A 27,365-nucleotide genomic window follows, 5' to 3' on the forward strand; every position below is an offset into this window, starting at 1 on the left:
CACACACACACACACACACACACACACACACACACACACACACACACACACACACACACACACACACACACACACACACACACACACACACACACACACACACACACACACACACACACACACACACACAGACGCACCCCACCAGCTCTGATAGCCAGAGGCGTTTTGCAACCAGGAAAATAAAAGTGCAATGTGGGAAGCCCTGGGGTTTGTGTGCCCCGGGGCGGGGAATGGGGGTCCGCTGGGCCTGTATTTACTCCAAAGCCAGAACCGCTGGGGGGTTCCCCTGGCCCTGACAGCGCAGGGGCTGCCGACCCGCTCCAAAACCCCCCCTACCCTCCTACCATACTCTCTCTCTCCACCGTCAACCTCCACCTCCAGCCCAAACTCCCTTGCTCTCTCCCTCTCTCCTCTCCTCTCAGACAAACTAAACCTGACACATTAATAGTTTTTTTGTTTGTTTTTTTGCTGACAGGGAGGCAGTAAATGGACTACATTTATATCACATTTCTTCCCCAGTCTTTCCGACCACTCAAATGCATTTTTCTTCACATTCACCCAGTCACACACACACGCCACAATGGCGGAACATGGCTACACATTGAGTGTATGTATGCAACAAGGCACCACTCTGCTCATCAGGAGCAGTTATAGAGGTTGAGGGTCTGCTGTTGAGCGTTTGTCTTGCTCAAGGACACTACAGCAACGCAGCCAGGAAGAGCCAGGGATCAAACCGGGGAACCTTCAGGCATCCAGACGGCCGCACTGCTTCCAGAGCCAATGCTGCCCACGTTAAGTCCACTCCACACATGACCTCTCCCCTCCCCCGACCCGAGCACACTGTCCCTGCTGCACACTGTTCCATCTGTCAGTGGAAATGAGCGTTTCAAACTGCCAATGTTGGCAGTGATTTTGCACACTTTACAGTTTAACAACACTGCATTACTTATACAGTACTTAGTAGTACTAGTAGCACCTTACATATATATGCTTGTTTGAAACATTGTTTGTAGTACTACATTACTGGCAGAATATGTGGCAACAACATTTCACTGCAAAACACATGTATGAGCATGTGACAAAACCTCTGAATGGTATTGAGGTTTTGTGCTCTTAAACCTAAAGAACCGGTGGTGGGAGAGGGGTTGGTTTAGGGGGGCAAACACGTAGGTTTTATAATGGCTACGTTTTTTATGACTTTCTTTAGATACATAATACTGTATGTCCATGAACTCTCCAGCCAGCCTTATCGCGCCTGTTCTGGAAGTTGACTGCGCTCTCTTAAACACAGGTTCATGAGATAAGTGTGGTCTTGCACCGACACTGTTTACTTAGCAGGTGTGGACAAATGTACTGTTCAAACAACCAGCTGATTGGACGGAAACTTTTCAGAGGATTGCACAACGACTGACTGGCACCGAATCCCATAAATAGAACCTGAAGAACTGGAGAAAATAAAATGTACGCCAGCAATGCATTGTGTCCAAAGCGGTCGGGCAGTCAGGAGCTGATTAAAGGGTTGAGCGTCGACTCATTTGAAAAGCCAACTCTAATTCCGTGGACAACGGGCAGACCACAATAACAGCGGCACAAAACCTCAGGGCGTGCATTCTCTGAGGGACGTGTGTGTGGGTGACAATAGGCCCGGGGCCTTACGAAACACACCAGCTACTTCTCAGTGGGCCTCAGAAAGTAAACAGCGTTCTGTTTCTGAGTCACGTCCCCCCCCCCCCCCCTCCCCCCCTCCCTCCCTTCCCTTCTCCCTCTCCCTGTGTGTCATTAAGGGTATCTCTGTGCCGTGCTATAAATAGTGACAGGGGAGGCTGAGGGCCAACAGTATCCTGCTAGCCTCCCGTCAGGCCCCGCTAATGAACAGGCGCCCAAGCGTCTTTAGCGCCAGGCAGACCACGGGCTGGGGCTCCGCTTTCAGGTGCTGCCGATTGCCTGGGCTTTCAGTTTTGCAGTTTTCAGATCGTTCTCCCATCTCTGTGACTTTCTTTAAGTATCACAACACAAGAAGCCATACACAGAGTCTGGAACACCTTGACAGCCTGGTTGGAAGTACACTAGCCTACAGTAGTATATACTGTACTGTATGTGCAACCTGCCGGCCCGCTTTCAATAAAATGTTTGCCAATCAGCAGTCATAGCTGTCTACGGACGAGCCCGTATAGCTCAGTGGGAGAGGGCTGGTGGGCCGCTAGGCAGGGGGTCACATTCTGGCCCTTCCTGGTTGGAGTCTGGTACACACTGACCTACTTACAGGCTACACGATGCTGGGCTGCAGGCCTAGGTGTGTCTGAGCCCCTTACGCAAGCCCAGGCCTCAGGTGGTAGAGGAAGGGGTTGGGCAACTCACACACACACATGCACGCGCTCGCACACACAGTGACACACAATGCTTACTTTTGTTAGCAGGGTTAGGGGAGTGTCGAGAAGAGTTTAAAAAGGTGAACGGCGGCTGAGGGACCTCTGCATAGGAAAGGAATAAGGAAAAGAAGCCAATTGCGAGCGCCCACGTTCTGCTGGAGAGCACTGCATTTGGTGTTGCGCTCGGAGCAGGGCTGAACGCTGCCCTTGATGTCAGGGAGTCTGGTTTTGTTCGGTGCCAATTCACTATGAATTAGTTAAACGCCGGACTGCATACGAGGAGGCTACGGAACATGCCTCGGGGGAGAGCGCGTGTACACTCTGAGACTTCAGAAAGGTTTCTGAGCACCATGCACCATCACACACCTCCACCTACACATTTCTGTGTAGGTAGGTAGGTAGGCATTATGAGCAACGCAATGCATCCGTGCACACAGGCGGGCAATTAATCTTCACAAAAGAACAGTGCAAACCAAACATAATTATACATACATACACACACAGGCGCGCACACATCTTGAAGCAGGACTGCTTCCATATTCATGAGCTCTGTCCACAGGCGAGCCCAAGTCCAAGGGGTTGTTGGGATTAGACTCAAAACTCTCACTTTCACCTGCTAGGAGCTCATTTTGGGTTGAATCCGTTTGAACTTCTAGTGTTGTCATAAGGACAGTGATTTACCATGACACATGGCGTAGAGAGAGAAAAGGCTTCCCCGCTGATTTTATATACACACACACACACACACACACAAACACACACAGTGGGGTGCAGTGGGTTTGCCGCAGAGATTAATGAATAAATAAGTAATAAGGGGCTTGGATATTGAGGCTCATTAAAATGAGAGATGCTTCCATGACAATAAGGACCCTGGGAGGGCTGGGGGAGGCTGGGGGCCAGCGTGGGTGACCCCCCCCTTCCACCCCTCTCCTGTGCCCCCTCAGTCTGACCTGACCAAGGTGCCCCCGTCCCTCACCTCCAAATCAACCCTGCCAGCGACTCCTCACTCATGCCCTCCGCACCCTCCTTCCATACTGCATGTCATGCAGGAGCACATACTCACTGCAGCCACACACACACACACACACACACACACACAGGCTAAAAAAAAAAGCACAACACACACACACGCACGCGCGAGGAAACACACAGACACATACACACCTCTCACGGCTAATTACCACTTAACTCAATCACATGGTGATCCGTCCGTACCCCTCTGCCTGCCCGCCTCCCCCGCAAAACAAACGTGGGCACATGAGCCAATTATTGATGAATCTTTAATATGGTGTTTTACAAAGTCCCCATCTCATTTCCTACTGTCGAGAGGGCGATTATTCTTCTCGGAGAGGAAAAACAAACAGTGAGCCAACAGCAGCTGAGGGGATATTTATCGCAGATCTTTCTTTAACCACACTTTCATCTACGGTACAGCTGCCATGACTGGTCCGCGCAATCAATTATATAGGCTAAGATTTGCATATTCATGGCAGCCGCAATTGTTTGTTTTGAATTTGAATCCCTGCCAATGCCAAAAACCCACGCCACGAGTTGAGTGTGGCAATGACACTTCCAAAATGGTCCAACAACTCAGAGAGACAGCGACAGCAGGAGGGCAAGTGCTGTTCGCGCGAGGTTATCTAGCTAAGTAGCTGACATAGCCAAGTAGCACTAGCTACTGCCAACATGGATGTCACAATTAGCAGCATGCTTAGAATAACCATGATGTGCCTTGTACCGCTAATGCTTAGGGATTTACCTTAAGTCGGCCATAAATGGCAAGTACAATTTAAATCTTTCTGCCAACGAATACAGATTAAAAATCTAATGAAATAATCAGAATAGAAGAGAATATTCGTTAACCATTAACTTTCTAACATTCGTCATCAACTATAATTAGCTGTAATCTAATTAGACTAAAGTGGCAAACGTTTTGGCAGCGAGAAGCAGCGAGATGATGTCTTAACATTTGTTGTTTCTCCGGCTGCCTTCCTTCCATCCCTCCGCCCGGCAGCCCCTGTACCACCGGTGGACAGAAATCCCACGCCGCGATAGCACGTCAATAATGAGCCGAGGCCATCTATTGATCAGCCTAATTTTGCATCTATTAGCTGGGGAACGGCTTGCACCGGGGGCGAGGGGAGCCGGGCGCTAACACACACCGCCAGGCTTGGATGGAGATCATTACAACTGATGTTTCACACACGCTGTGATTGACATGGAGATAAGGTAAGAGACAGACTCGGCTCGCCCGCCTCCCAGCACACTGGGCTAATGATACGTGTGCTGGTGTGTGTGTGTGTGTGTGTGTGTGTGTGTGTGTGTGTGTGTGTGTGTGTGTGTGTGTGTGTGTGTGTGTGTGTGTGTGCATGAGCCAGTGTGCATGTGCGCATGTGCGCGTGTGTGTGTGTGTGTGTGTGTGTGTGTGTGTGTGTGTGTGTGAGACCATACTTGTGAGGACCAAATGTCCCCTCACAAGTATATAGTAGAATGTGATGAAAAGTTATTTTGTTTTTTTATGGTTAAAACTTAAAATATATTTTTAGAGATAGTATTACAGTTAGAAAATGAGTCAGGTTGGTGGTTACTGGTTAGGTTTAGGATTGGACAGAAGTCAGGTTTAGGGATTAGATATAGTTAGGCCTGTTTTGCACTTAGTTGTGTGCTGGTCTTATACACCAGAAAATATTGCAATAATTGTAAATATTGCAAATAATGCAATATTTTCGGCTTTAGGATTGTGGTTAAAAATGTTAAAAATATAATAAAAACATAAAATCAGTCTTAAAATGTTGATGTCCTGGCCTGGGCCGTGGCTCAGCGGTCCAGGCACCTTGGCCGGTAATCCAGTCTGGCAGTGTGCCGTGGGTTCGACTCCCGATCCCGACGGCCTTTACTGCATGTCTTCCCCCCATCTCTCTCCCCATTTCCTGTCAGCCTACTGTCTGTCCCTCCATAAAATGTATAAAATAAAGGCGAAAGCCACAAAAAAAAAAATACATTTAAAATGTTGATGTTCTCACAAGTATAGAATACAAACGTGTGTGTGTGTGTGTGTGTGTGTGTGTGTGTGTGTGTGTGTGTGTGTCTATGCAGAATGAAGAGTGAGCACCGGGGAAAGAGAGAGAGAAGAAAAGCAGGCCACACGCCTTTTACTAATTGGCACAGTCAGACAGGGAAGCTCATAAAAGAGAAGAGAAAGCTCAGAGCGGAGGTTGGTTGGAGCTTCAAGTTCAGGCCATTTAAATATAGTTACGTCTCTAGCCCACCTGGCGTCAGCCCACATTGCATCTGATTATTTCATGAATTTGGATAAATCTTTGCCTTTCAAATCCGAAACATTATTCCGCCGACGACGGCTAGAATGTTCACCGTGAGAATTCAGTTGTAGTTTTTTTTTGTTTCCACAGGTTAGCCTGATAACCTGATAGTCTTGCACATCCTATGCCAATGCAAAAAAAAATCTTTTTTCTCCTCCCCTTAACGCATCTTGACAGCTCTTGCATCTTGACAGCTCTCTCTCTTTCTCTCAGACCTGGGCGAGGCATAAGAGGGGGGGTGGAGGACGGCTGCATGTACCGTATGTATGTGCGCCGTGTAGCAAAACAATATGGAGTGATCCCCACTTCCACCGGCGGTGCTTCAACGGGGCCTGCCATGGCATTGATGCAACTGGCTGCAATTCGGGGGCTGCTGGTCTCCATGCACACCCACATGCACGCACACCCACCGCACGCAGAGAGATGGGAGAAAAACGGTGCGATGGCTTAGCGGCGCTTGGATCATTATGGCCATATGTCCACATATCCAGTCGGAGTCGGAGGTCTGACTTTGTGGCATATACTGTATAGGCTATGGAGGTGAGGTCGAGTAAAGAGGGGGGGGGGGGGGGGGGGTAAAACAAAAAAAAGTGTTTTCGTCAGCTGAGGAGATGCAGCGAGGAGAAAAAGGGAGCGTGTGTGTGTGGGGGGGGGGGGGGGCATGGAAGTAGGAGGAGAGAGAGTGAGAAGGGAGGAGGGTGGAGGAGGAGGGGGGGGGGGGGGGGGAGCCCTCAGCCAAGCCATCAAGTTGAACATTGAACTTCACAGTAGTAGCTGCCTTTCTCTGCCTCTCCGTTTGATGTTACCTCCAAAGCAAAGGATCAAAGGCTTGGAGTGTGGCGTGGGGAAGTCCCAGGCTCTTACCCTGCCAGCCTGTGATATATGCAAAAGTCTACGCCAAAAAAAGAGAGAGTGAGCGAGCGAAAGACATAGAGATGTAGCCGATGTAGCCATGTGCAGGAGAGGGAGAGAGAGAGAGAGAGAGAGAGAGAGAGAGAGAGAGATGCATGGAACGTGGTTAAGTAGCGCTGGTTTCGATCGTAATAAAACGCTGGGGAGTGATGATGCAATCAGCCTCCTTGTTTTACTTGCAGTATGACGTAGAGAGAATTGCAGTGTGCGCGTGTTTCACAGAACTGGCACTCACTGGAGATGAAGGCGAGGGAGGGAGTGGGGTGGCAGTGTTTGTTGACCTCCCCAATCCCCCCCCACAAACCAGCAACAAGGGACACCCCCCCACCCCACCCCCCCCCCCCCCCCAACTCCTGCTACCCATGCGCCAACCCCCAGCCAGCGCCTCTCCAACATCAAGGGGGTGAGAGACAGTGTCGTCTGGACATAAATATACAGTGTGCCGCTAAAGTGAGGACTACGGTAAACACAGTGCACATGAAACCCTGGCTGTCTGTTGCTGAAGCACGCACACACACACACACACACACACACACACACACACACACACACACACACACACACACACACACACACACAAAGGGCTCAGCTGGGCAAAAAGGGTGAAACAGAGGTGTGTTAGAATTGACAAACCTTTGCTACAGACAAACACAACTCACACACAAACACACACGCATGGATGAATGCATGCACACACACACACACACGCACACACACACACACACACACACACACACACACACACACCCTTTCCCCAAGGCTATAGGATTAAGAGGTCCAGCTGGCTGACAGCAAGCCCTTCCTCTTCCCACGTATCCTGTCGATCTCAAAACCCCCCCTTCACCACCTCAACCCCTGGTCTGCCAGCCAGCCAGGAGGAGGAGGACACAGCAGAACCCGACGTGGGCCGGCCTGGAGACTTTCTCCTTTCTCCTCCCCGTGACTGCCCTCACGCAACCTCCTCTTCCTTTCCTCCAGCGATGACCACCCCCCAGAACCTGTAGCCTCTCCGGCCGCGCGGAAACCTCATGGAAACCTTCATTGTTGTGACCTGCCGTGTCACACGCAAACAACATGACATGGCCGCGGTTCGGGTCGTCTGCACCCACCGCCCCCCCGGCCAGCACTGACGGATTACTAATTCTCCCGCGTTACAGATTCCCTATACGAGACACACGGCCTTGAGAGGAGATGGGGAGGGGAAGAGACTGGAGGTACGATATAATGAGCCTTGTTGATGGAGGATCAGGGCTATAGAGAGAAGGAAAGAGTGAAGAGAGAGCAGGAAGGTAGAATATAAAAACATGGCGGGATCTACAGTCGCCCCCTCCTCCTCCTTCAGTCACTCATGTGTCTCATTGTCTGCCACGTGATTATTGCTTTTGGCCTGGAAACCACGGTGAAAATACCTGCATGTAACAATACAAAGCACTTTCGGAGACTATGTTGTGGTGGTTTTCATTGTTGTTGTTTTTTGCATGCGTTTGCAAAAATTCTATTACTTGCTAACAAAACGGCTCTCTAGAAACCAAACAAACTGGGACTCAAATCAGTCACAATATGCTCGCAACTTAAAGGGATTGTGACATAAAAAAAAAGGTTTTGGAATTGTTCTTATTTTTTTTAGGTTTTCTAATCTCAATTGCACCCAAAAAACATGAACTTTTAACATTCAGTAGATTTTCTGTGATCTGGGGTTTTATGGCTCAAACAGGTGCTCTGATTTGCCGGCAGATTGTGATGTAAGATCCTGCAAATCCCATATATGTCAATGGGATTTGAAAGCAGATGTCACTGTTTTCACTGTGTTGCCTGTTTTCATTGTAGCTCAAAAGGCTTCCAAACCCCAAAGAAAACTTCAGACCACAGAAAATCCACTGAATGTTCAAAGTTCAGGTTTTTGGGTGTAATTGAGGTCATAAAACCTAAAAGAAAAAAGAAAAAGAAAAATAAATGAAAATGAATGTCATAAAACCAATCTGAATGCGCTCAGTTGAGGTCAGGAGAGAGAACACGTTTGAGTTTAGTCAAAAAGGAACTGTCTGTCAAACACTAATGTAATAAGCGACTGGATCGATCAGCGGCAAATTTCTTGTCCATGTGACCTCTACCGCCACTAACGGTTTTTACACATCATTTAAATATCATTTCATAATGGAAATCATCTGATCGGGCTGAGACATTGCCCACATTTTGTGTCATACGTCAAAAGATATGTCATAGATGGCTGACGTTACAGGCTAGCTAGTGGGCACATGAATTCCAAGACCGTTACTTTTACCTCGACTGCAATCTGGAGCAGCAACATAACATTCTTGAAACAGAAACCCCCACAATAACCTCCATGGGCAGCTCTGGAGAGTTGATGAAGTGATTCAAAGTAACATCTTTTCCATTTTGGCTCACGATATCTCCAATATTGACCGGTCTGTCCCGACTATGGGAATAATTCTAAATGCATAGCATGATCATTTAAATGAGTGGCGTGAGTCATTAACGTCCTCCGCGACGAGTGATCAGGCTGAACTCGGGAGACCAAAAAAATCAGGGGGAGGGGGGCGCAGAGGGGACTGCGGGGGGGGGGGGGGGTGCTGCTGCTAAAGCTGGGGCTTGGGGCTGCCTCGTCCTGATGGGTAACTAATGAGAGGAGAGAAAGATCCATCCGGCAATGCTGTGTGATACCATCGACAGCCACAGATCACTACACCACTACTATCCACGGGGGGTGAGGGGTATAGGATAGAGAGAGAGGGAGAGAGAGAGAGAGAAAACAGACAAGGCTGCAGGGAGGGAGGGAGAGAATAAGAATGAGGGAGAGAGAGAGAGAAGACTGGAAGAGAGAGGGGAGAGAAAATTTCACAATGATGACACGTAAGTGCAAAGTAGCGATTAAGGATTTACTTTCAAAAGGGCTCCCATTGATCTTTTTTGATAGACCCGCAATAAATCAAACCGGATTGACTCGCATGAGAACCGAGCCTAATCCCATAGTCAGATCCGGGAGAACTCCGACCAAACCAGCTGTTAATTTAGGCTTTACGAGATAAAGCGGGCGAAATCCAACCTGATGTACCCTAGGGCAGGGGCTTACATCATCTCTGTAAAGCAATCAACTTATTGCCAGTTTGGAGAGGTAATCAGAGCACATACTGAGGGGGGGAGAGGTCTGTGTCTGTGGAGAGAAAGAGAGTTAGACAAAGTGAGAGAATAAGAGAGAGGGGCGGAGAGTGAAACACAAGGAAGGAAGAGGCGAGGAGAAGAATATAAGAAATTAGATAATGGTCTTTATTTCTTTGATAACTTCACGACGTGGCCTTAACCGTCCGACAGCTCAGTAGAAGTGTGAATGAAAATGACCACATTCAATTACGTATATCATTTATTTTATGCTAGTGACTTAGCTAGGAGAACCGGCGCGATGCTAACTGCTAACAGCAGCTCTCTGGGTAGAGGGGGTGGATTTAAGGACTGCCTCCATCCCCTGCATCACCCTGTAATTTCCCTGGAGGTCTGCCCAGGCCATGTCCCCAACCCCAGCGGCCAGTGCCACCTCTCCCAGGCCCTGCCAGGCGCAGTGGCCACGCCATAGCAGCAAACCACAGTAATTAAAATAGTTATTTTTGTTGTTGGGGAGGTGGATGGGGGGAGGGGGGGGGGGGGGGAGGAGCTCCGAGCGGAAGTATTGTGAGACGCCATGCAGCCCACACTGAGTAAACCATTCTGATGTATTTTTCAGCAGTGCATCCTGTGTTTGTGTGTGTGTTTGTCTGCGTGTGTGTGTGAGGCATGTAATCATGGTATGGTTGTTTTAGTTAGCTCTAAACTGGGTCTGTGACACCACAATGAGGGCTGCAGAGCGGCAACGCACAAACAACTGTGTGCACGTGCACACACACACACACACACACACACACACACACACACACACACACACACACACACACACACGCACACTCACACAGTACATGCGCACAGACTCATTAGCTCCCCGTCTTCTCGTCTTTAATGTCCTGTTTACGCCACGTAACGGCCAGATCAAGTCTGAAATCGAATTGCAGGGCCCTCGCCGTCGGCTTCACAGCGGAGCTGAGGAGAAGCAGGCCTTGTAGTTCCTGGACACCGGCCAAGGGAAACTGAACCTCAGGAGTCCAAACAAAACTACACATGAAATCAGAGTTAAAACAGCAGCCCCTCCCCCCACTCCCCTCCTTTAAGCCTCATCACTGCCACCGAGATACACACACACACACCCCTCGGCCTGCCTCCGCGCACCCTCACGGTTACACTGCATGCACACAGGGATCACCGTGACTTTGGCAGGGTTCCTCTTGCTGGGGCAAATTGAGAACCAGGGCTTTTACATGAGCTAGTTTGTGTGTGTGTGCGTCCTGTGTGTGTGTGTGTGTGTGGTGTGTGTGTGTGTGTGTGTGTGTGTGTGTGTGTGTGTGTGTGTGTGTGAGTGTGTGTGTGTGTGTGTGTGTCACACAGCACACCCATGCAAAGGAGAAATGCTCCTTCTCTCTCTATAAGACAACCATGGGCTGTGGTGACGGACACCCACAAGCCCCTCCCACCGTGTCCACAAGGTCACACGTTTAATTACACAGAAAACCCTAATCTCACCAGACAGATGGCAAGCAGGCCGGGTCGCAATTACTTTATATGCCCAATTGAATCATTACTGATGTTATTTACAATACGGTTGCACACGGAAAGAACACCACTAAACAGGATAAGAGTTACAAGTGGGGCTTGGCTGCGAGGGTGGGTTTTGTTGGCGATGGGTGGTTGTGTTGCGGTCAGTGCGCGGGGGGGGGTTCGCGGCGTGGCCCGCAGTGGGCCAGATGCAGCAGATGTGCCTCGCGCCAAGCGTCTGTGACGGAGATCAAAAAGGCGTGAAGGAAACAAGCGCATAACGGTGTTGGCTTTCTGGAAAGAGAGAGAGAAAACACAACCTGAAAATGAAAAGAAAAACTAACCGGGGTCTTTTAATACCACAGTGATCGGTGCCAGGGAAAACACAATCCTTATAGTTTCTCTGAACCAAAACCGGTGCAGAACATGGACCTGTGCTGAGAGAGAGAGAGAGAGAGAGAGAGACAGCCCAGTACGGGAAACCGCATGACATGGGCAATTTAAAAACGTGGCGAACGTGTTTGTCTCTCAAAAGGGAGGCAGGGAAAGAAGGGAGTTTGCGTTTTCTGGCCTCGGAACCGACCAAGTTTGTCTTCAGTGGCCCGATGGGGCTCGACTATTATTTTTTTTAACGTGAAAAAAAGAACGACCAGCCAAGACCGTCCTCCGCCCCCGTCGATGCTTCACTCATCGGTTCTCAGCTTCTCCTGCCAATGGCTTCTGTGAACAATTAGAGGTTGACTTTCCCAGCGTCTCAAGACCGCAGCATCTCAATCTCTGGCCAAGCAGCCCCAGCCGTAAGGCCGGCCGCAGGGCCAGGAAACAAGGCTTACTTCAAAAAGTGACATGGACATCGTATGCAACAACTCACTATTACTCAGGCTCGCTCTCAGGTTGCCTGTGATGACTTGACATCGGCGTTGATGTAAACCGGGTGCAAGACCGGTGCGATGACCTTGGTGTCGTCGGGAATATTTCAATAGTGATTTCAGCGGGGGCCTGTCACTTGCATTTAGCTGTCACTCGCCGCTGTCAATAGCACCAATGTTAACACGAATACTTGAACTGGGAGCGTTGGGCCGGCCAAGTCAGATAAATGCTTGGAACGGAATGACTGTACATTCTTCAGCTGATTGGCTGGCCATTTAGGTCACAGGGTGTATATCTTGTCCTGATTGGTGTCAGGTTTCCTCGGTGGAAGTCGGGTTCACAGATGGACTGATGTCTCACAGGAGGGGCAAAAACTAAAATCTTTCCTAGCTACTGACCACCAGCAAGCAAAGAGAAATGTACAAAAAACAGAGCAGACAATGTGTGCACGCTAAATGTGGAATCTTGCATCTAAAAAAAGGTCCATCAACCGAGGGAAGACATACAGGTTGCTGAGTGTCTCACCTGGTGGAGAGATTTTGTGAGCAATACATCGCGGCTGTGAAAAACATTTGTCCCTCTGGCGACCCTAATAAGACTGGCAGCTCCCTCCTCACTAAATGGGAACAGTTGTGTTGAGTGGCACGTCCACGGCTGTAAAACGATCCACAGGAGCATATAGAAAACTTCCAAGCTGTTTTTTTTTCTTCTTGTTTTTCTTTTTTTCATACCCGGGGCGATGAATTCCAATGGCCTATAGGCAGAAACTAACAGTTGTTCTCCCCGGAGGGTGTGTGGGTGTGTGCGTGCGTGCGCGTGTGCGTGTGCGTGTGAGAGAGAGAGCGAGAGAGAGAGAAAGAGGAGCAAAGCAGGGGGGTTGTTCAAGTGTACGATAGTTGGATATATCACCACCTACACGGCCAGCTGAAAAATACAGATTCTTACTCTATAGGGTTCTGGTGGGAATGCGAGCCTCAATGAGACCCCAAAGCTGCAGGGAGAGGAGATGGGGAGGGAGCGCAGCGTAGTGCAGAACATCCCCCTGGAAGGCTCAGAGGACTTAGTGGAATGTCTTCCAGACACGTCCACTCCACCACGGCCCCGTGAGAGAACAGGAGGTTCCTGTTCTCTGGTCCAGCTGTGCAGCGGTTCGGCCGAGAGGAAGAGGCCACAGCACCAACAGCGTCAGGTCCTCCGGTGCTCTGAGGGGAGGGGGGGGGGGGGGGGTCTAGTAACCAACGTTACTAGACGCAGTGTGCCGCAAACACGCTTTGCCGTGGTGTCATCTCCTGAAGAGTTGGCGGCGGCTCTGAACGACAGGGGACTGTTTATTAGTATTATTTCGGAATGAAATAAGCGTGTTTTGACTGACTTAGAATGTGGGGACTAGGGTGAGACTTTAAAGTCTTTGCGAGTCCATGGCTGCCTCTCCCCCCTACACACACCAGCGGAGAGGAATTCTACCCGGGCAGACCCCCACCAAACCCCCAACATGATCCCACTGCCCTCGCCACCCTCCCTCGTCACCCCCACCCACCCCCCAGCTGCCGCTGAGCAGGCATGGGTGGCAGTGATGGCACCTGTCTACGACGGCATTCACACCGACTCTAATTTCCTGAGGACGACTGCCTGACAGTCAGGTGACAAATGCTAACACACACACGCATGCGCATGCACACACGCACAAGTCTCTGACACAGAGCACGCACAAGTCGCACACCGACCAAACTGAACCAAGAGGCACTTAAGTGTGATCCCAGCCACTTACAAAGCATCAGTATCATAGAGAGAAAGAGAGAGAGAAAGAGAGCCTGAGAGAGATCTGAGTCTCTCATGTCTCTCTGATACCAAAGCCTTGCCCTGATTCAGGCTGCGGCTTGAAGCTGTAAACCGACGCTTCCCCCCCCACCGCGCTCTGCCCTAACCACCGTTTTTGCATACCGCTCAGCTTGCGTAACTGTTTCAATGCTGATTTTTCTCTCTCTCTCTCTCTCTCTCCTTCCTCCCTTGCTCACGAGACAATGGCCCTGCAACAGACTAAGCACAGCTAAGCCGACGCTAAACGTGTTGATGATAAACACTCCACCAAACCCCCCCCCCCTCCCCTCCCCCCCTCCCCTCCCCACGCGAAAAGTCATGTCGACAGGACCCGACGCCTTCGGCGACTGAGATGCCTGCAGGACAACAGGGAGGGAGGACTTCACGCGTGAGGTAAAGACTCGCCGGAGTCTTGAGGCCGGGGCCGTTTTGCGTGCCTCGAGTAAACATCGGCATCCACACCATAATTGTAACTCAATTTGAGACTCCCCTGAGTTCAGCCGGAGTATCAGAGTCAATCTGGGTCAGAGTGGGGCGTAATTGAATTGTACAAGCCTCCCGTGTCAACAGCAACAACTCACACTGTTGACACGGCAACAAATAAACAACAACACTTGCAACAGGTTTTCATTTACTGCCGTGTTTTTGCTTGTGTTTATGGGTGGGGTAAAGACGAAGTAGGTTATCAAAAGGCTTCAAAGTCTAAGTAGTAGTGTGAACTGTGAACTTGTTTAAGGACGTCATGGAACACTGCTCTGGCCTATGTGTATACCCACATGAGCCACCACTGTTGGCCTAATAAAGCCAAACAATCATCTGCGCATGTAAAGTAAAATTACTGGTGTTGCTTTATCAAGGCGCAGAGGTGGGATGGGTGCTTGGGGCGGGTGACTGGGTGGTGGGGTGTGTGTGTGTGTGTGTGTGTGTGTGTGTGTGTGTGTGTGTGTGTGTGTGTGTGTGTACAGAGTGTGTGTGATTGAGTGCTCAGTAGGGAGATGGCAGTCGCGCTCACTCTGCCACCCAGCAGACCACGGCCAGCTCTCCCTGCCTCATTTGCACAGCAATCCCATTGGCCTCTACTGGCTCAGTGTATCTTTTTGTCATTCTCTGTGTCCAGCCTCCATTTGTATTGTCTGCTGAAATGGTGCAGAATGGAAGGGTGGTTGGAGGGGCGGGGGGGGGGGGGGGGGGGGGGTTAGGTCCGAGGAGAACAGAGTGCATCTTCACCTCCACTTCACACACACACACACACACACACACACACACACACAGTCACACACACAGGCCTCACTCTCTCCCCGCCTGACTAATGTGGCCTGACACTCGTACATCACCCGTAAATTGGCCAAATGAATTAACCACGGCCTCTGCTTAGCGTTACAGGCTTTAAATGGATTTTCTCCTCTCCAGGTCTGCCCAATAATTGCATTTATCCATCTTGTTGAAGCAAGGTTTACACACTCGCTAACATCATGCCAATCCCTAGCTACATTTTCTGCTCTGGTGGCGAGAGCATGGGAGATTTGTCATTGGATCATAGCGGCTAATTCAAACAACAGTTAGCTTGATGACTCCGCCGTATGTCAATGTCTGACTTCTTGGTGGGAAGGACCTTTACTTTCGGAGCTAAAAGGGGCCCCCCTTCTATCTCTGTATAGCTGTACTCCTACACCTTTCTGCCCCCACCTCCCGCATTCTGAAATCAACTGAGCCTTGCAAAACTTCAGTATCAATCATCCCGTCCTCTGGGTTGACGCCACAAACACCCATGGAAGACAAGTAAATAAGACCTGCGAGTCCACAAGTGAAAGTGCGCGCAGCCGCACAACACACACACACACACACACACACACACACACACACACACACACACACACAGAGGCAACAGCTAGCAGAGCCGTGAACACCAGCGCCAGTGGGGGTCATCTCCGCACTTGTGAATGTTTGAAGAGTAGTGCATTAGACACTCAGGGGCCCAGAGGACAATTCAGCTATGTAAACATGCAGGGACTTCCTTCCCCGGGCTGCAGCGGGCCCTGCACTGAGACAAGCCACTGTTTAAACAGCACACACAGCATTCCTCTGCCTGGGCCCTGGCCAGCTGCTGTTGCATCTACAGAGCAGGCCTGCCCGCCTGTCTGTCTGTCTGTGTGGAGACAAGCCTTATGACACACCAAGGGTCATCCAGAAAGACAAATAAGAGGCCGTTACAAACAAACAACTAGACTCGACCGCTAAAACACGGCACAGGCATAAACAGGCTTCAACATCCACCAGCGGACCCGTAACAGTCAGCCGACAGCAGTTGATATGTTTGGTCAATCGAAACTTGTCGACAGTGCTGATTCTGATAAAGGGTTCCTGTCCGGAAATCTAAAAAACTAAATAAATAAAAAACTAAACAAAAAAAATCTTACTACTTGACGCCACCAGTTATGCCAAAGTTGGGACACTTATCTTTATGGATATTTGAAATACGCCAAGTGAGACGGCAAATAAAGATAAGGTGGCAGTAAAGCCGCGATAAGGAGTCTCCCGGTTCTAAAGGGCACCATGACGCGGCTCACATGACACTGCCGTACAGCCCGCCCACGCACGACAACACTGGCATGCACTGCTGCATGGTGACATCAGTCAACACTGGTGATATCATTATCAAAATATACACCAAATTATTATTCCCATAATTATATATTCTCCCGGACGCAGTTCTTGTGTTCACTACCGATCTGCATGGAAGTCTGTCGAATGACCTCCCATTCAGACAGGAAATCAGTGATAATGCACTGTGATCACCATGGCGGTTTTAGCCATGGACCCATCGCAGTTACCGACAAAGTAAACCCCACAGGTGATTATTTCAGCCGATCAATTTGTGGTTTCGGTGGTGGTGGTGGTGGGGGGGGGGGGTTAGGGAGGCGTAATGCCTAGATTACATATTACATTGTTTTCTGTCTAAGCAGTGCCGATGTCCCCACTGTGCTCTCGGTTCGTTTGTTACGTCTGTCAGCGTTCCCCTCCGGCGTGGTGCTAGAGGCAACACGTCTCACCTCGGGACAGTTGTCCAAACAAGACGCTCAATTCACTCCGATCCCCGAGGGAGGAAAGGCGATTGGCAATTCACTCAGTGGTGGGAGTCAATTTGTTCACTTTTGGAATTGACCCCGAACACTGTTGACGTGCCGCTCCACTCAATGAAGGGGTGGAATGAATACTCTGTTAAGCACCACATAACGTAACACCCAAACCATGAAATCCATCCAGGTTGTTGTTGTTTTTCCCCCAATCAATACCAGGTTTAACATAATATACACATACATATAGGCCTATATGTATGCTCTATTTTTTAATGAAGACAATGTGCCACTAAAAGTGACACTTCTTTCCCTCAAAATGTAAGTTTTGGAAGCCAAGACTGTACTTATGCAGTTCTAAGATAGCATGGTTTCTGTTACCATGCACTAGGGGGGACGAAGGGATGCCACATCCACATGTGACAAGACTACTCACATGAAATGTTATCTAGTCCTGTGCACAAATTGACATCTGTCTCTTCTTAAGAGCAGCATTATTATTTTGTGTAAATAGGTTTCTAGCAGCTGGTTTGAGAGCTAACATGGGGAATTTGGTCTTAATCTGTTTTAAACTGGAATTGGTGCGCCAACTGGGGGAATGAAAATCTCTGGCTATTCTACGTTTTGTGTCCGTGTAAAAAGGCTTACGTTTCATTCATTAGCTTTGTTTAAAAAAAAAGAAATGCACATACAGTAATCTTGCCAACATTTTGTTCCAAATCCTACCATAATCCACAGATTAGTAGATGAACTCATTTCTGCACAGACTCTAAAAGCGCCGTCACCTTTCCAGCAGTTATGAATCCACCACCTTTAGCAGCAAACAAGCTGCAGACTATCGCCTCATTAGTGTGTTCTTCCTCCATGGCTGATGAGCGTGTGCACACGCACGCATGCACACACACACACACACACACACACACACACATGTGCACAGTACGTAGAGCTTATCCTGCAACAATTAAAAGTTTAATTAGGAGATTAAATATACATGGACTGGAGTTATATCACCTTTAACTCCTTAATTATGTGTTAAACGCACACAAAGAGCCTTGTTCCCATCTGAGCCATTTTGCATAGATTATCTTAATACAGAGATCCCCTCGACTAAATTAGGACTGTGCAAGATTGTAAACAAGCTGTCCCAAACATATATTAGTAAAGAAAATCACATTCATATGAGAGCTAAAACCTCAAAAATGTTAACAAGATTTCTAAACATACGCCTGTGACACATTGCAGATTGGCCATTTTTGTCACGTGGCACCATCGTACGACAAATTATAAAATAGGGCGGCAAAAGTGGTCAAATGAGCTGAGGTAATGCAAGGAATATTGCTTTGTTTAAACATTCTTCACGTATTCTAGCCGTGCCAACAAAGAACATTTAAATAACTATGAAAGTGATTCTTCTATGGTGGAATGTTCCAGATCCTTCTGCTTACAGCGTTCCTAGATGTGGGCCAGCACACTGGCACACTGCTAGTCATTAGCTGCACACTATCATTTAGAGCTGCGATGGCCTTAAAGCACGTACACACAACCCAACACGCACCTCCAGCTATCGGCTGTCATTAAAAAAAGGGTTGAGAGAGGAGAAGCTCCTGGCAAAAAAAAGTAGCACTGTTGCACTTTGACCCTGCCCAAACACACTCTACAATCTAAACAACGCGGGCCAGCACAGCCAGAATTCCTCCGGTGTCGTGCGGCCCTCTCACCCAGAGTTTGTTAAGGTCAACTTTCTGATGACGAGGCAGAGGGGGAACGTGGAGGGAACCACCATGGTGGTATGAGAAGGGCTGATTGGTTAGGCAGCAGAAGCCGTTGGCCTACTTCTAGAACGAAAAGGAGCAGCATTTAGCTTTAATTAATATCAGTTATTTTCTGCAAGTAGCATCATTGTACGATGGACTATAAATTAGGCTTCACGTGACATTGCCTGTTCTTCCAGCAAGGCAATAAACTGGCCCCCACACGTTTCCCTCTCAGTGGTTGTCTTTTTGTTTTGTGTTTTAAGGAAGATAAATGTGCCGCCCAGGGCTACTATTGTTTGGACACCTAACCAGGAACTGTCGCTGCTCTCATTGCCCCGGCATTAACAGCAATTATGCAGCCTATTCAGCCCGCCTTTGTGTAACCCCCCTCCCACACACACACAGAGTTCTGGACAAATTTCCCGCTGCACAACTCCCCCCCCCTGTCCAGTCCGCACCCGCCCAGTGCATTCCCTCCCACTCTGCTGGAGAAGACCGCGGACTGCTGGAGGACTAGGAGCTCATTATGAATGGGCTTAAAGAAATATGAACATCCACAGAAGATGATGATGAAGAAGAATAAGAACATTTTAACTACAACAACCTCAATCCATCTTCTTAATGCAACATTTAGTGAATTATCTTGCTAAAACCTGTGATTAAATATATCAAATCAACAGAGCAAGTTAATTTATAAATATTCCCACGAATCAACTTAAATTATTCATAGTGGATGAATATGTCCGATTGTTCCAAGGTGACATTTCCACATTTCCCCAACGATGCCCCGGTCTGATAAACCTTACTCATAACGAGCTGCTTAAATCCAAACATGCGATCAATAGTCGCCTCAACGTTTATCTTTTAAGCTGTGCGCAATGTAATAATTCAAATCCGTCGTGACCACGTCGCTCAATGTTATCGCTTATCTCTCAAAAAACTTGCACTTCATTCCAAATCGCCATAATCTGCACATTATTGACGCTGTGGGTCCAGTCTATTGGCTGGTGACGTGAGAGGAAAACGCAGCCTAGCTACCAGCCCCTGCTGCTGTGCCAGCATGTGCATTTGTATCAAGGGCCACTTAAGCCTGAGTTGTATGTGGGTGTCCCGCACTGAAAATAGACGATCTACAAGCTCACAACATGGCGCACTGCGATCTGTTGCGAGCTTGTAGATAAGCTAATTTTGGTGTGGGACACCGGTGTGCTACTAAGTATAAATACGGCTTTAAAGGTGATGAATGGAACAACTATGCAGAGCTGCAGTAACTTCCCTTTGCAATTCAGGAAGGAGAGAAAAAAAAAGGCTTGTTATTCGTAAGGACTTTCAAATGTGGGGACTGGGGAGTGAGGTTGGGCTGGATTCACGTTAAACTCTTCAAAGACTGTGAAGACTGTGAAGACAAATAAAACACCTTATGATTCAAAACTGCAAAGTTCATGTGCCTTATCTTTGAATGAACATAATTGAAAATAATTAAATTAAACTTAACCAAAGTCGATACACTGCGCTTTTAATTGATTACATCAAAAGCAATAATGGGTTGTGCAAATGCATTAGGTAAAAATTCATCTGGCGCCTATATGCAAAAAGATACACACGTGTGTGCACGAACACAGACACGCACGCACACATCCAGGAAATAATTTGATTTCCATGTTTCAGGGTGCCCCAAGTCCGTTGGGCCTGCTGCAGAACTAGCCTATATTTAACAGATGACAAAAGTTGCATTCCAGATGTACAGTACCATCTTTGTGTTGAGCTCTATGGGAAGGGGGGACATGGGGGAGGGGTGTATATATGGGGGTTGGGGGGGCACCCGTGCACAGCTGCTAAGCTAATGCAGTTTTTTTTCCCCTCCTTACACAGACAGTGCAGTGCGGTGGTTCACTGACCCAGGAGGAAAGCCAGTCCAGGGGAAGGTGAAAGTGTATTCACAGAAACTCAGAACTACTGGCTTTTACCAGTCGCACTTCGGACAAAACATTCAACATAGACAAAAAATAACATAGCTGTTGCTTTCAACAAACAAAACTAAATCTAGATACCGCAATGGAGTTACGACACAAAGAACAATGGCCTCTGTGATTTAATTAATGTGGAGTGAAAGAAGCAGAAAAGGCCCAGCGTCTAGCCGGAGGTTGAATGTGCAGCTAAACGCTAGCTACACCCAAACCCAGCTCAGCCTCCCACCAGGGAACTACTACTCCCATCACACTAGTTAAATATCTAATTAGAAACACGCCCACAAACGTGATGGACTCGTATAGTATTTTCTTTCTCGCGCGCTCGTGTTGCTGTTTAAAACAGCATAACGGATCACGGGGTCTCTGTGAGCGTTCACACATCCCAGCATGCCAACATCATCACACAATGAAGCTCTGCTCACGAGAGGAAGAAAAAAAATATATACATCTCTGTAAATATTTACTGCGTAAATCTTTTCCATTCATTCACTAGGCGCTAACAAAACCTTACTGTACTGCCCCCCCCCTCTCTCTCTCTCACACTCTCTCTCTCTCTCTCTCTCTCCACCCCCCTTCCCCTACATCTGCGATTCATTGACTTTACAATTTACCACATGTCGAGATGGGAGAGGTCGAGCCTCTATCTGAATCATGGCACAAATATGCGAGTGATTTATTGTTTTAAAAACCCTGGGCCGATTTAGCGCAACTCCACTTTTCCTGAGCATTACTCCTATTGGCAGACCATGAACAATTACAGTTCGGACTAATTAAGCTCCGAGAATGTGCTGCGCGCCGCTAATGTCTAGCAGGCCCCAATTTTTGTTTAATGGTGCCAAACTTTACCCGACTCACATGCACACCCCCCTCCCCAACTTAACTCCCTCAAATCCAAAACAGATTGCACTTTTTTTTATAGCTGTTTATCGAGTAAAAGAAAAAAAGAGACCTTTTCTTTCCCTTCTCCCTGCATGGGATGAGAGAAACAGCAATGGAAGGAGGAGAGGAGACGACTGCTTCCACCACCATACTTTGTAAACAAAAGTGATTTGCAAGACAAAGGGAGCGCAACCTCCCAAGTAAATTCGGAGCGCATTTCGCGGGGAGAGGCACAAAATGTGACCGCGTTGCGCCACAAACCCCCCGCGGACACCAATTAGGCCCCATTAACATGTAAAGCCAATTTGATAAGGTGCGGGTTCCTATCCCCTTAAATCCGCATTAGAACTATCTTTCCCCTCAGTCTGCACCCAGAATCCATTTAGATTGCGGAACACACATAATCCATATGATATACCATTGTTATGCTTATGCTCTTAACGTGTTTAAAGAGATACTGTCTGTGTCAATTAGACAATGTGGGCCCAGAGCTCAGTGTGAATGTGAGCACAAAGGAAGGTGGTGTTACACTCACACTGCTAGACAAATTCTGCAGCTACAGCACAATGGATGTTCATTTCCTTAATCCACCATTTCACTCACTCACACACACACACACACACACACACACACACACACACACACACACACACACACACACACACACACACACACACACACACACACACACACACACACACACACACACACACACACACACACACACACACACACACACACACACACACACACACACACACACACACACACACCTCAAAAAGAGTCAGCTATTGTACATGAAAGTGACATTATTTTTTAACATAGTGGATCGCTCATAACAGGAGAAACACCGGCCACAAAAATACAACTCGCACAAAGAGAGGAAGAAGGAGAAAACGCTCTTGTTCAAAGAGCACAATGCCTTCCGACAGCGTTGTTGTTAAAATAAAATGGCCATGGGTTTTGGGAGCCATCTACACAGTACAGTCAGTGGATGCTGGGGGTTTTGGGAGCAGTCTCTAAACAGTACAGTCAGTGGATGCTGGGGGTTTTGGGAGCCGTCTACACAGTACAGTCAGTGGATGCTGGGTGTTGCGCTCATCCACCGGCCACCCCCTACCCTCACCCCACCCCCCTTTTTGTTCTTTTTTAAACTACTCGTAATTATACGTCGAAACTCAAAACCTCTGCCAAAAGTCTGCAGGCCTGGGGAATTATGGGGCCAGGGGTGGCGTCAAATATCTTAACATTCATAAGTCCGAAAGGCAGTAAATAAAGCCGGTGGATTTACGGCCCTGCAGCCCCGATGCCAGAGAGCTGGCTGCCCCCGGAGCCCCTTCTCTCTCTCTATCTCTCTCTCTCTCTCTCTCCCTCCTGTCTCCCTCCTGTCTCCCATCTCCCCAGACCTGTTGAGGTGTGATGTTAGCCCACAGCAACCGGAGTTAACCCGTCGCCTTTCCCACAAGCCCCAGGTTAGCAATGGCAGAAAACAAGAGGAGAGAAGTGAGAGAATGAGAGACACAGAGAGAGAGATAGAAGGAATGGGGAGATAAGGAATGAGTGAGAACCAGAAAGTGAACCCGGGGTGAGCTAGTCAGACCACCACGCCAATTCAACCTGTTCCCAGTGATCCAGCAGGCCTTTGTGCAAGGTTTAGACATAGGAGACGAGGGCAGGAGGGCTTTTAAATCCCGGGCACAGCATCACGTCAAATTGCTAAATGATACTAAATTGTGAGCCTCCTCGGACTTCGGTGGTAGGAAAAACTAATTCTCACTTGTTATGGCTCCCAGAGGTCAGACAAATTATGGTAACTGCCACACGGAGGATTTTCTTTTTCACCCCCTCAAGTCATGCAATAACAAAGATTTCAGGAAACACGGTAAAACGTTCACATAGATCAGGATCACGACCAGCTAAGTGAAGAAAATAAAATTAATTTGAATTTCGTGCCTTGGAGATACCCTGTATATTTGATACAATGCTAAAAGACATGCCAAAACATTAATTAATCAATAATCATTAAATAAATTACTGATATAAGATTACAAAAATGTAATTCTAAATAAAAAAAATACAAGAACCTAAAGCTTGGAATACTAATCGTACAATAATAATGCAGCATCAGCCTAACCGGCAACTAAAAGCTGGAGGAAAAAAAAGTAAAATAAATAAATAACTGAAGGGAAAAGCAGCCGATTTCAAAGCCCTCCTCTACAAGAAAGAGAAAGTCATTTCTTCTCATTGGAACAATTCTACCAGTCATATTCAGTAGCCCTTGTGATGCGTTAGGGAGCAAAGACAGCTAATCAATGTCCAGGTGAATTATTTATGCTAGCTTTAAGTCTAATACATTTATATTACAGCGACCGCTGTCTTCAAAGGCCTGATGGCTGGACACATGGGGTGCCAAAGACGGTGGGAGCCAGTCAGAACACTGCAAGCTCAAGAGGAAGAGCCCTGCTCTCCCGAGCTCAAAATTAAAGTGCATCTGTGAAGCTACAAAAAAAAGGGCTGTTGTTTCATATTATAAACAATAAAACAATTCTTCATTTCAGATCATACTGTCGGGGTCCTTGCTTTGCAGGTTACCGTAAAAAATACCACACAACTCGATGTGGGCTATTATATTTGCTGCTGGCATTACCCGTGAACACCATTAAAGATAGCGGCGTCAAAAGGCAACCATGTGATATAATAGCGTACGGTCACAGTGGTGCACTAAACAGAAAACAAAGACCAAAGAATGAATGAAAAAATTAATATTTAATTTCTGAATTAACTTCCAACAAAAAAGACCTGTGCCAGGGGTGGATTTGGGGATAGCGTAGGTCAGCATTTGTCTCACCGCAGCAGTGCACCATGCAGTGATAGTACATCACTCACTGCACATGTTAAGTGCTGCATAAGCACGCAGCAAGAAAACCTCACGAAGAACTTGCACTGGACACACAGTCGCGAGGTGATCTCAAAAAGGAAAACTAGAAAGCCCCAACCATTCAAACAAGCGAGTGTGTTCGTGGAAATCCATGTGTCACTGTGAATGTGCGCATATGTCAGTGCTGATGAGAATAATGAGTGACTAATCCAACATACCAGCTGGTACCCTTTAACAAGGCTTCCCTGAGTAATAGAGAAAGGATGGCAAAATGTCCTTGTTCATGCATATGCTGGGAAAAGACACACAATGAACTTAAAACTAAAAAACTAAAAAATGAACCCAGAGACATGGCAAAGGAACCCTTGCACGTTGCACGTTGTGTCTTTTTACATGGGAATCGATGTGATTGTACTGAATTCAAAAGGCAGAGATTGCGCGTGAGACAAAAGAGCGTGTTATGTGTCACACAGTTATGCAGTATATTTTCAAGGTGTACACAGCACACACACACACAAATTGAAGAAACAAATATCAGTTTCATCAGGGGTGGGTGGGTAGTGGTGTTGGTGTGTGTGTGTGTGTGTGTGGGGGGGGGGGGGGGGGGGGGGTTGGACGATGATCGTATTTCCTAATGCGTGGTCTTTGCCTTAACCTTGTAAAAGGAGATGACAGGTCCTAAAGCGGAGACTTGTAATTGCAACCATTAAAAAAAAAAAAGAGGGTAAAAATACTCGTGCTTGAGAAAATTACGCTGTTTAAGGATTTGCCATCACCCAGTGGGACTGCTGAGGTGCTGAGCAAATGAGTAAGTGCGCATAATTACAGCAGAACCGATTGCGTCTAAACATGAATTTATTTATAAATAAGGCTTTATATTACACATGCTTTTTTCCCCCTCCAAGGCAATGGATTCCTCTTTAGAAGCAGATAATGCCGATACAATCCTAATATCCTATAATTTCCATTCTATAAATTAATAATAGTATACATATATAATTACCTATCCATGGGGGGAAATGTTTCATACACAAAATTCTGTGTGCATGCTTTGAAACTGTGTCAAATTTTGACACACACACACTTGCATAATGTCATAATACATTTTGACACATGCAAATTACTTCAATGAGCTAATTAGCATATTGATTTTTATTATTATTGTAACACTGACACTGCTTTTGTGAGATTCCTTTACACTGCTTACAATAGCCAGTGTCATTAGAAAGCCTTGGTGAATGACGGAATGCATTTGAGCTATTGAGTAAAATAAATGCATTTAGATGAGGTTGTTAAAATAAACTCAAGCCAGAGGGTTAAAAAAAACCACACAAATAGCTTGTAATAATATAAGCCTGCAGAAAACACGAACAAAATAAATTATAGTAATAACAACGTGAATAATATTAATAATGGCTACTGTTTGTTTAAATATTACATGTTGTATTTATTCTATACTTTTATTTTAATTGTGTCAAAACGATAATAAAAGTCAAATTGATTTTTTCCTTTTTTTTTCTTTCATCTGCACATTGCCACATTTGCCAGCAAAATAAAAAATATTTTTCCTAGTGCAGTGAGAGGGATGGGAAAGGAAACCATCAGCAGTCTACACAGCCAGCCTGCATGTGTGCATGCATGCATTACTGTACATGACACGCAGCGGTGCAGGGGGGCATGCATTGCATGCAGGCGGGCATGATGCATGCCATTCCAACTACACTCTCTTCATAAGGAGTTGCGAAACTTGGATGTCTGCGTTTTATTTTTTAACTCGTGCAGGGACACTTTGCGCGCGCGTGCGCGCGCGTGTGTGTGTGTGTGTGTGTGTGTGTGTGTGTGTGTGTCAGTGTGTGTCGAGTGTTTACATACATTTAGGTTGTAAATAAATAAATCAACTTACTGTGCGTGCTGTGGGTGACAGTGATCCATTGGGGAGGTAGGGGCTTGTGAGATCGGGGATCATTATAAACGGGTAGCCGGGGTACGGTGGGCTCTTGAACAGCCCTCCACCATCTTGCCTTTTCGCAGCTAACATGGCGGTGGGGGGGAGACAGAAAAGAAAGTAAACTTTTACAAGTGCCTTGGAAACTTTTTTTTTAATGCATAATCCAGAGGGTTACAAAAAAAATCCAACATATAATGCCACGATGTGAGGAAAAATGTCTTTAGGAGTCATGAGTGAACAACAAATAAAAGCAGGAACTCACCCTCCTCTAAACTTTCTCTCGTTTTGTCTCGGAAAGTTTCAGATCTAGGCGGAGGCCGTCTTTCCGCCTTGAAATGCAATGAAACACAGGGATTGCGTTACAATGTAGCAGTGTTGACAAGGATCACAACTTTGCTCTCATGTTGGCGTTGCTTCCAACGTTTTACGCAAAGCCGCTTTTTAACAAAAAAGCCTTAAAAAGCGGGGAAGAGAGCCTCTTAAAAAAAAGACCCAGTAGCGGACGATCGATCCCCCCGGATCCCGGCTTCTCTCTCTCGCTCTGCACTTCCAGAGGGAGAACACCAAAAACTTACCTCTGAATCCGACGAGCTGTTTTGATTTGTTTCCGTTTCGTTTACGAGCGACGACTTGACGTCCGCTAAATCCCTTTCTGCCGAGGAGTTCTCGGAGATCTTCTCCTCCTGTTCCCCTTCGTCTTTGAAGGAGATCATCTCGTCGTTGGCACCCAGGTCATCCCCTCCACCGCCGTTCAGCTGCGGCATTTTCCCCTACCAGCAGCAGCAACAGCAGCAGCAGCAGCAAAGCAACCACCAAAAAACAACAACCCCTCAACTAAAAGTTTTGTAGAGAACCCTTGATCACCGCGCTGATCTAGAATCTCCAGTTTTTTAAGAGAAAAAAAAAGTTTAAGGGTCTGTATTATTTGGCGTTTCCCA

At 47.4% G+C, this 27,365-nt stretch overlaps 1 protein-coding gene across 13 annotated transcripts in view; it reads right to left on the reverse strand.

Moving 5' to 3' along the window:
* The window catches only part of tcf7l2 (transcription factor 7 like 2), a 109,482-nt gene that overhangs the window by 81,851 nt on the left and 266 nt on the right, over window positions 1–27,365 (reverse strand). For all 13 annotated transcript variants that reach the window (XM_083787886.1, XM_083787885.1, XM_083787883.1 and 10 more), the window contains exons 1-3: window positions 27,003–27,365; window positions 26,690–26,756; window positions 26,383–26,510 (exon numbers count right to left, since the gene is read on the reverse strand). The exon at window positions 27,003–27,365 is cut by the window's right edge and continues 266 nt beyond it. In XM_083787886.1, the coding sequence (XP_083644012.1) occupies window positions 26,383–26,510; window positions 26,690–26,756; window positions 27,003–27,191 (384 nt within the window). In that variant the 5' untranslated portion in view covers window positions 27,192–27,365. The remainder of the gene's footprint in view (window positions 1–26,382; window positions 26,511–26,689; window positions 26,757–27,002) is intronic.

Source organism: Protomyctophum parallelum (genome assembly GCF_964188405.1).
Source record: "Protomyctophum parallelum genome assembly, chromosome: 17".
NCBI classification, from domain to species: domain Eukaryota; kingdom Metazoa; phylum Chordata; class Actinopteri; order Myctophiformes; family Myctophidae; genus Protomyctophum; species Protomyctophum parallelum.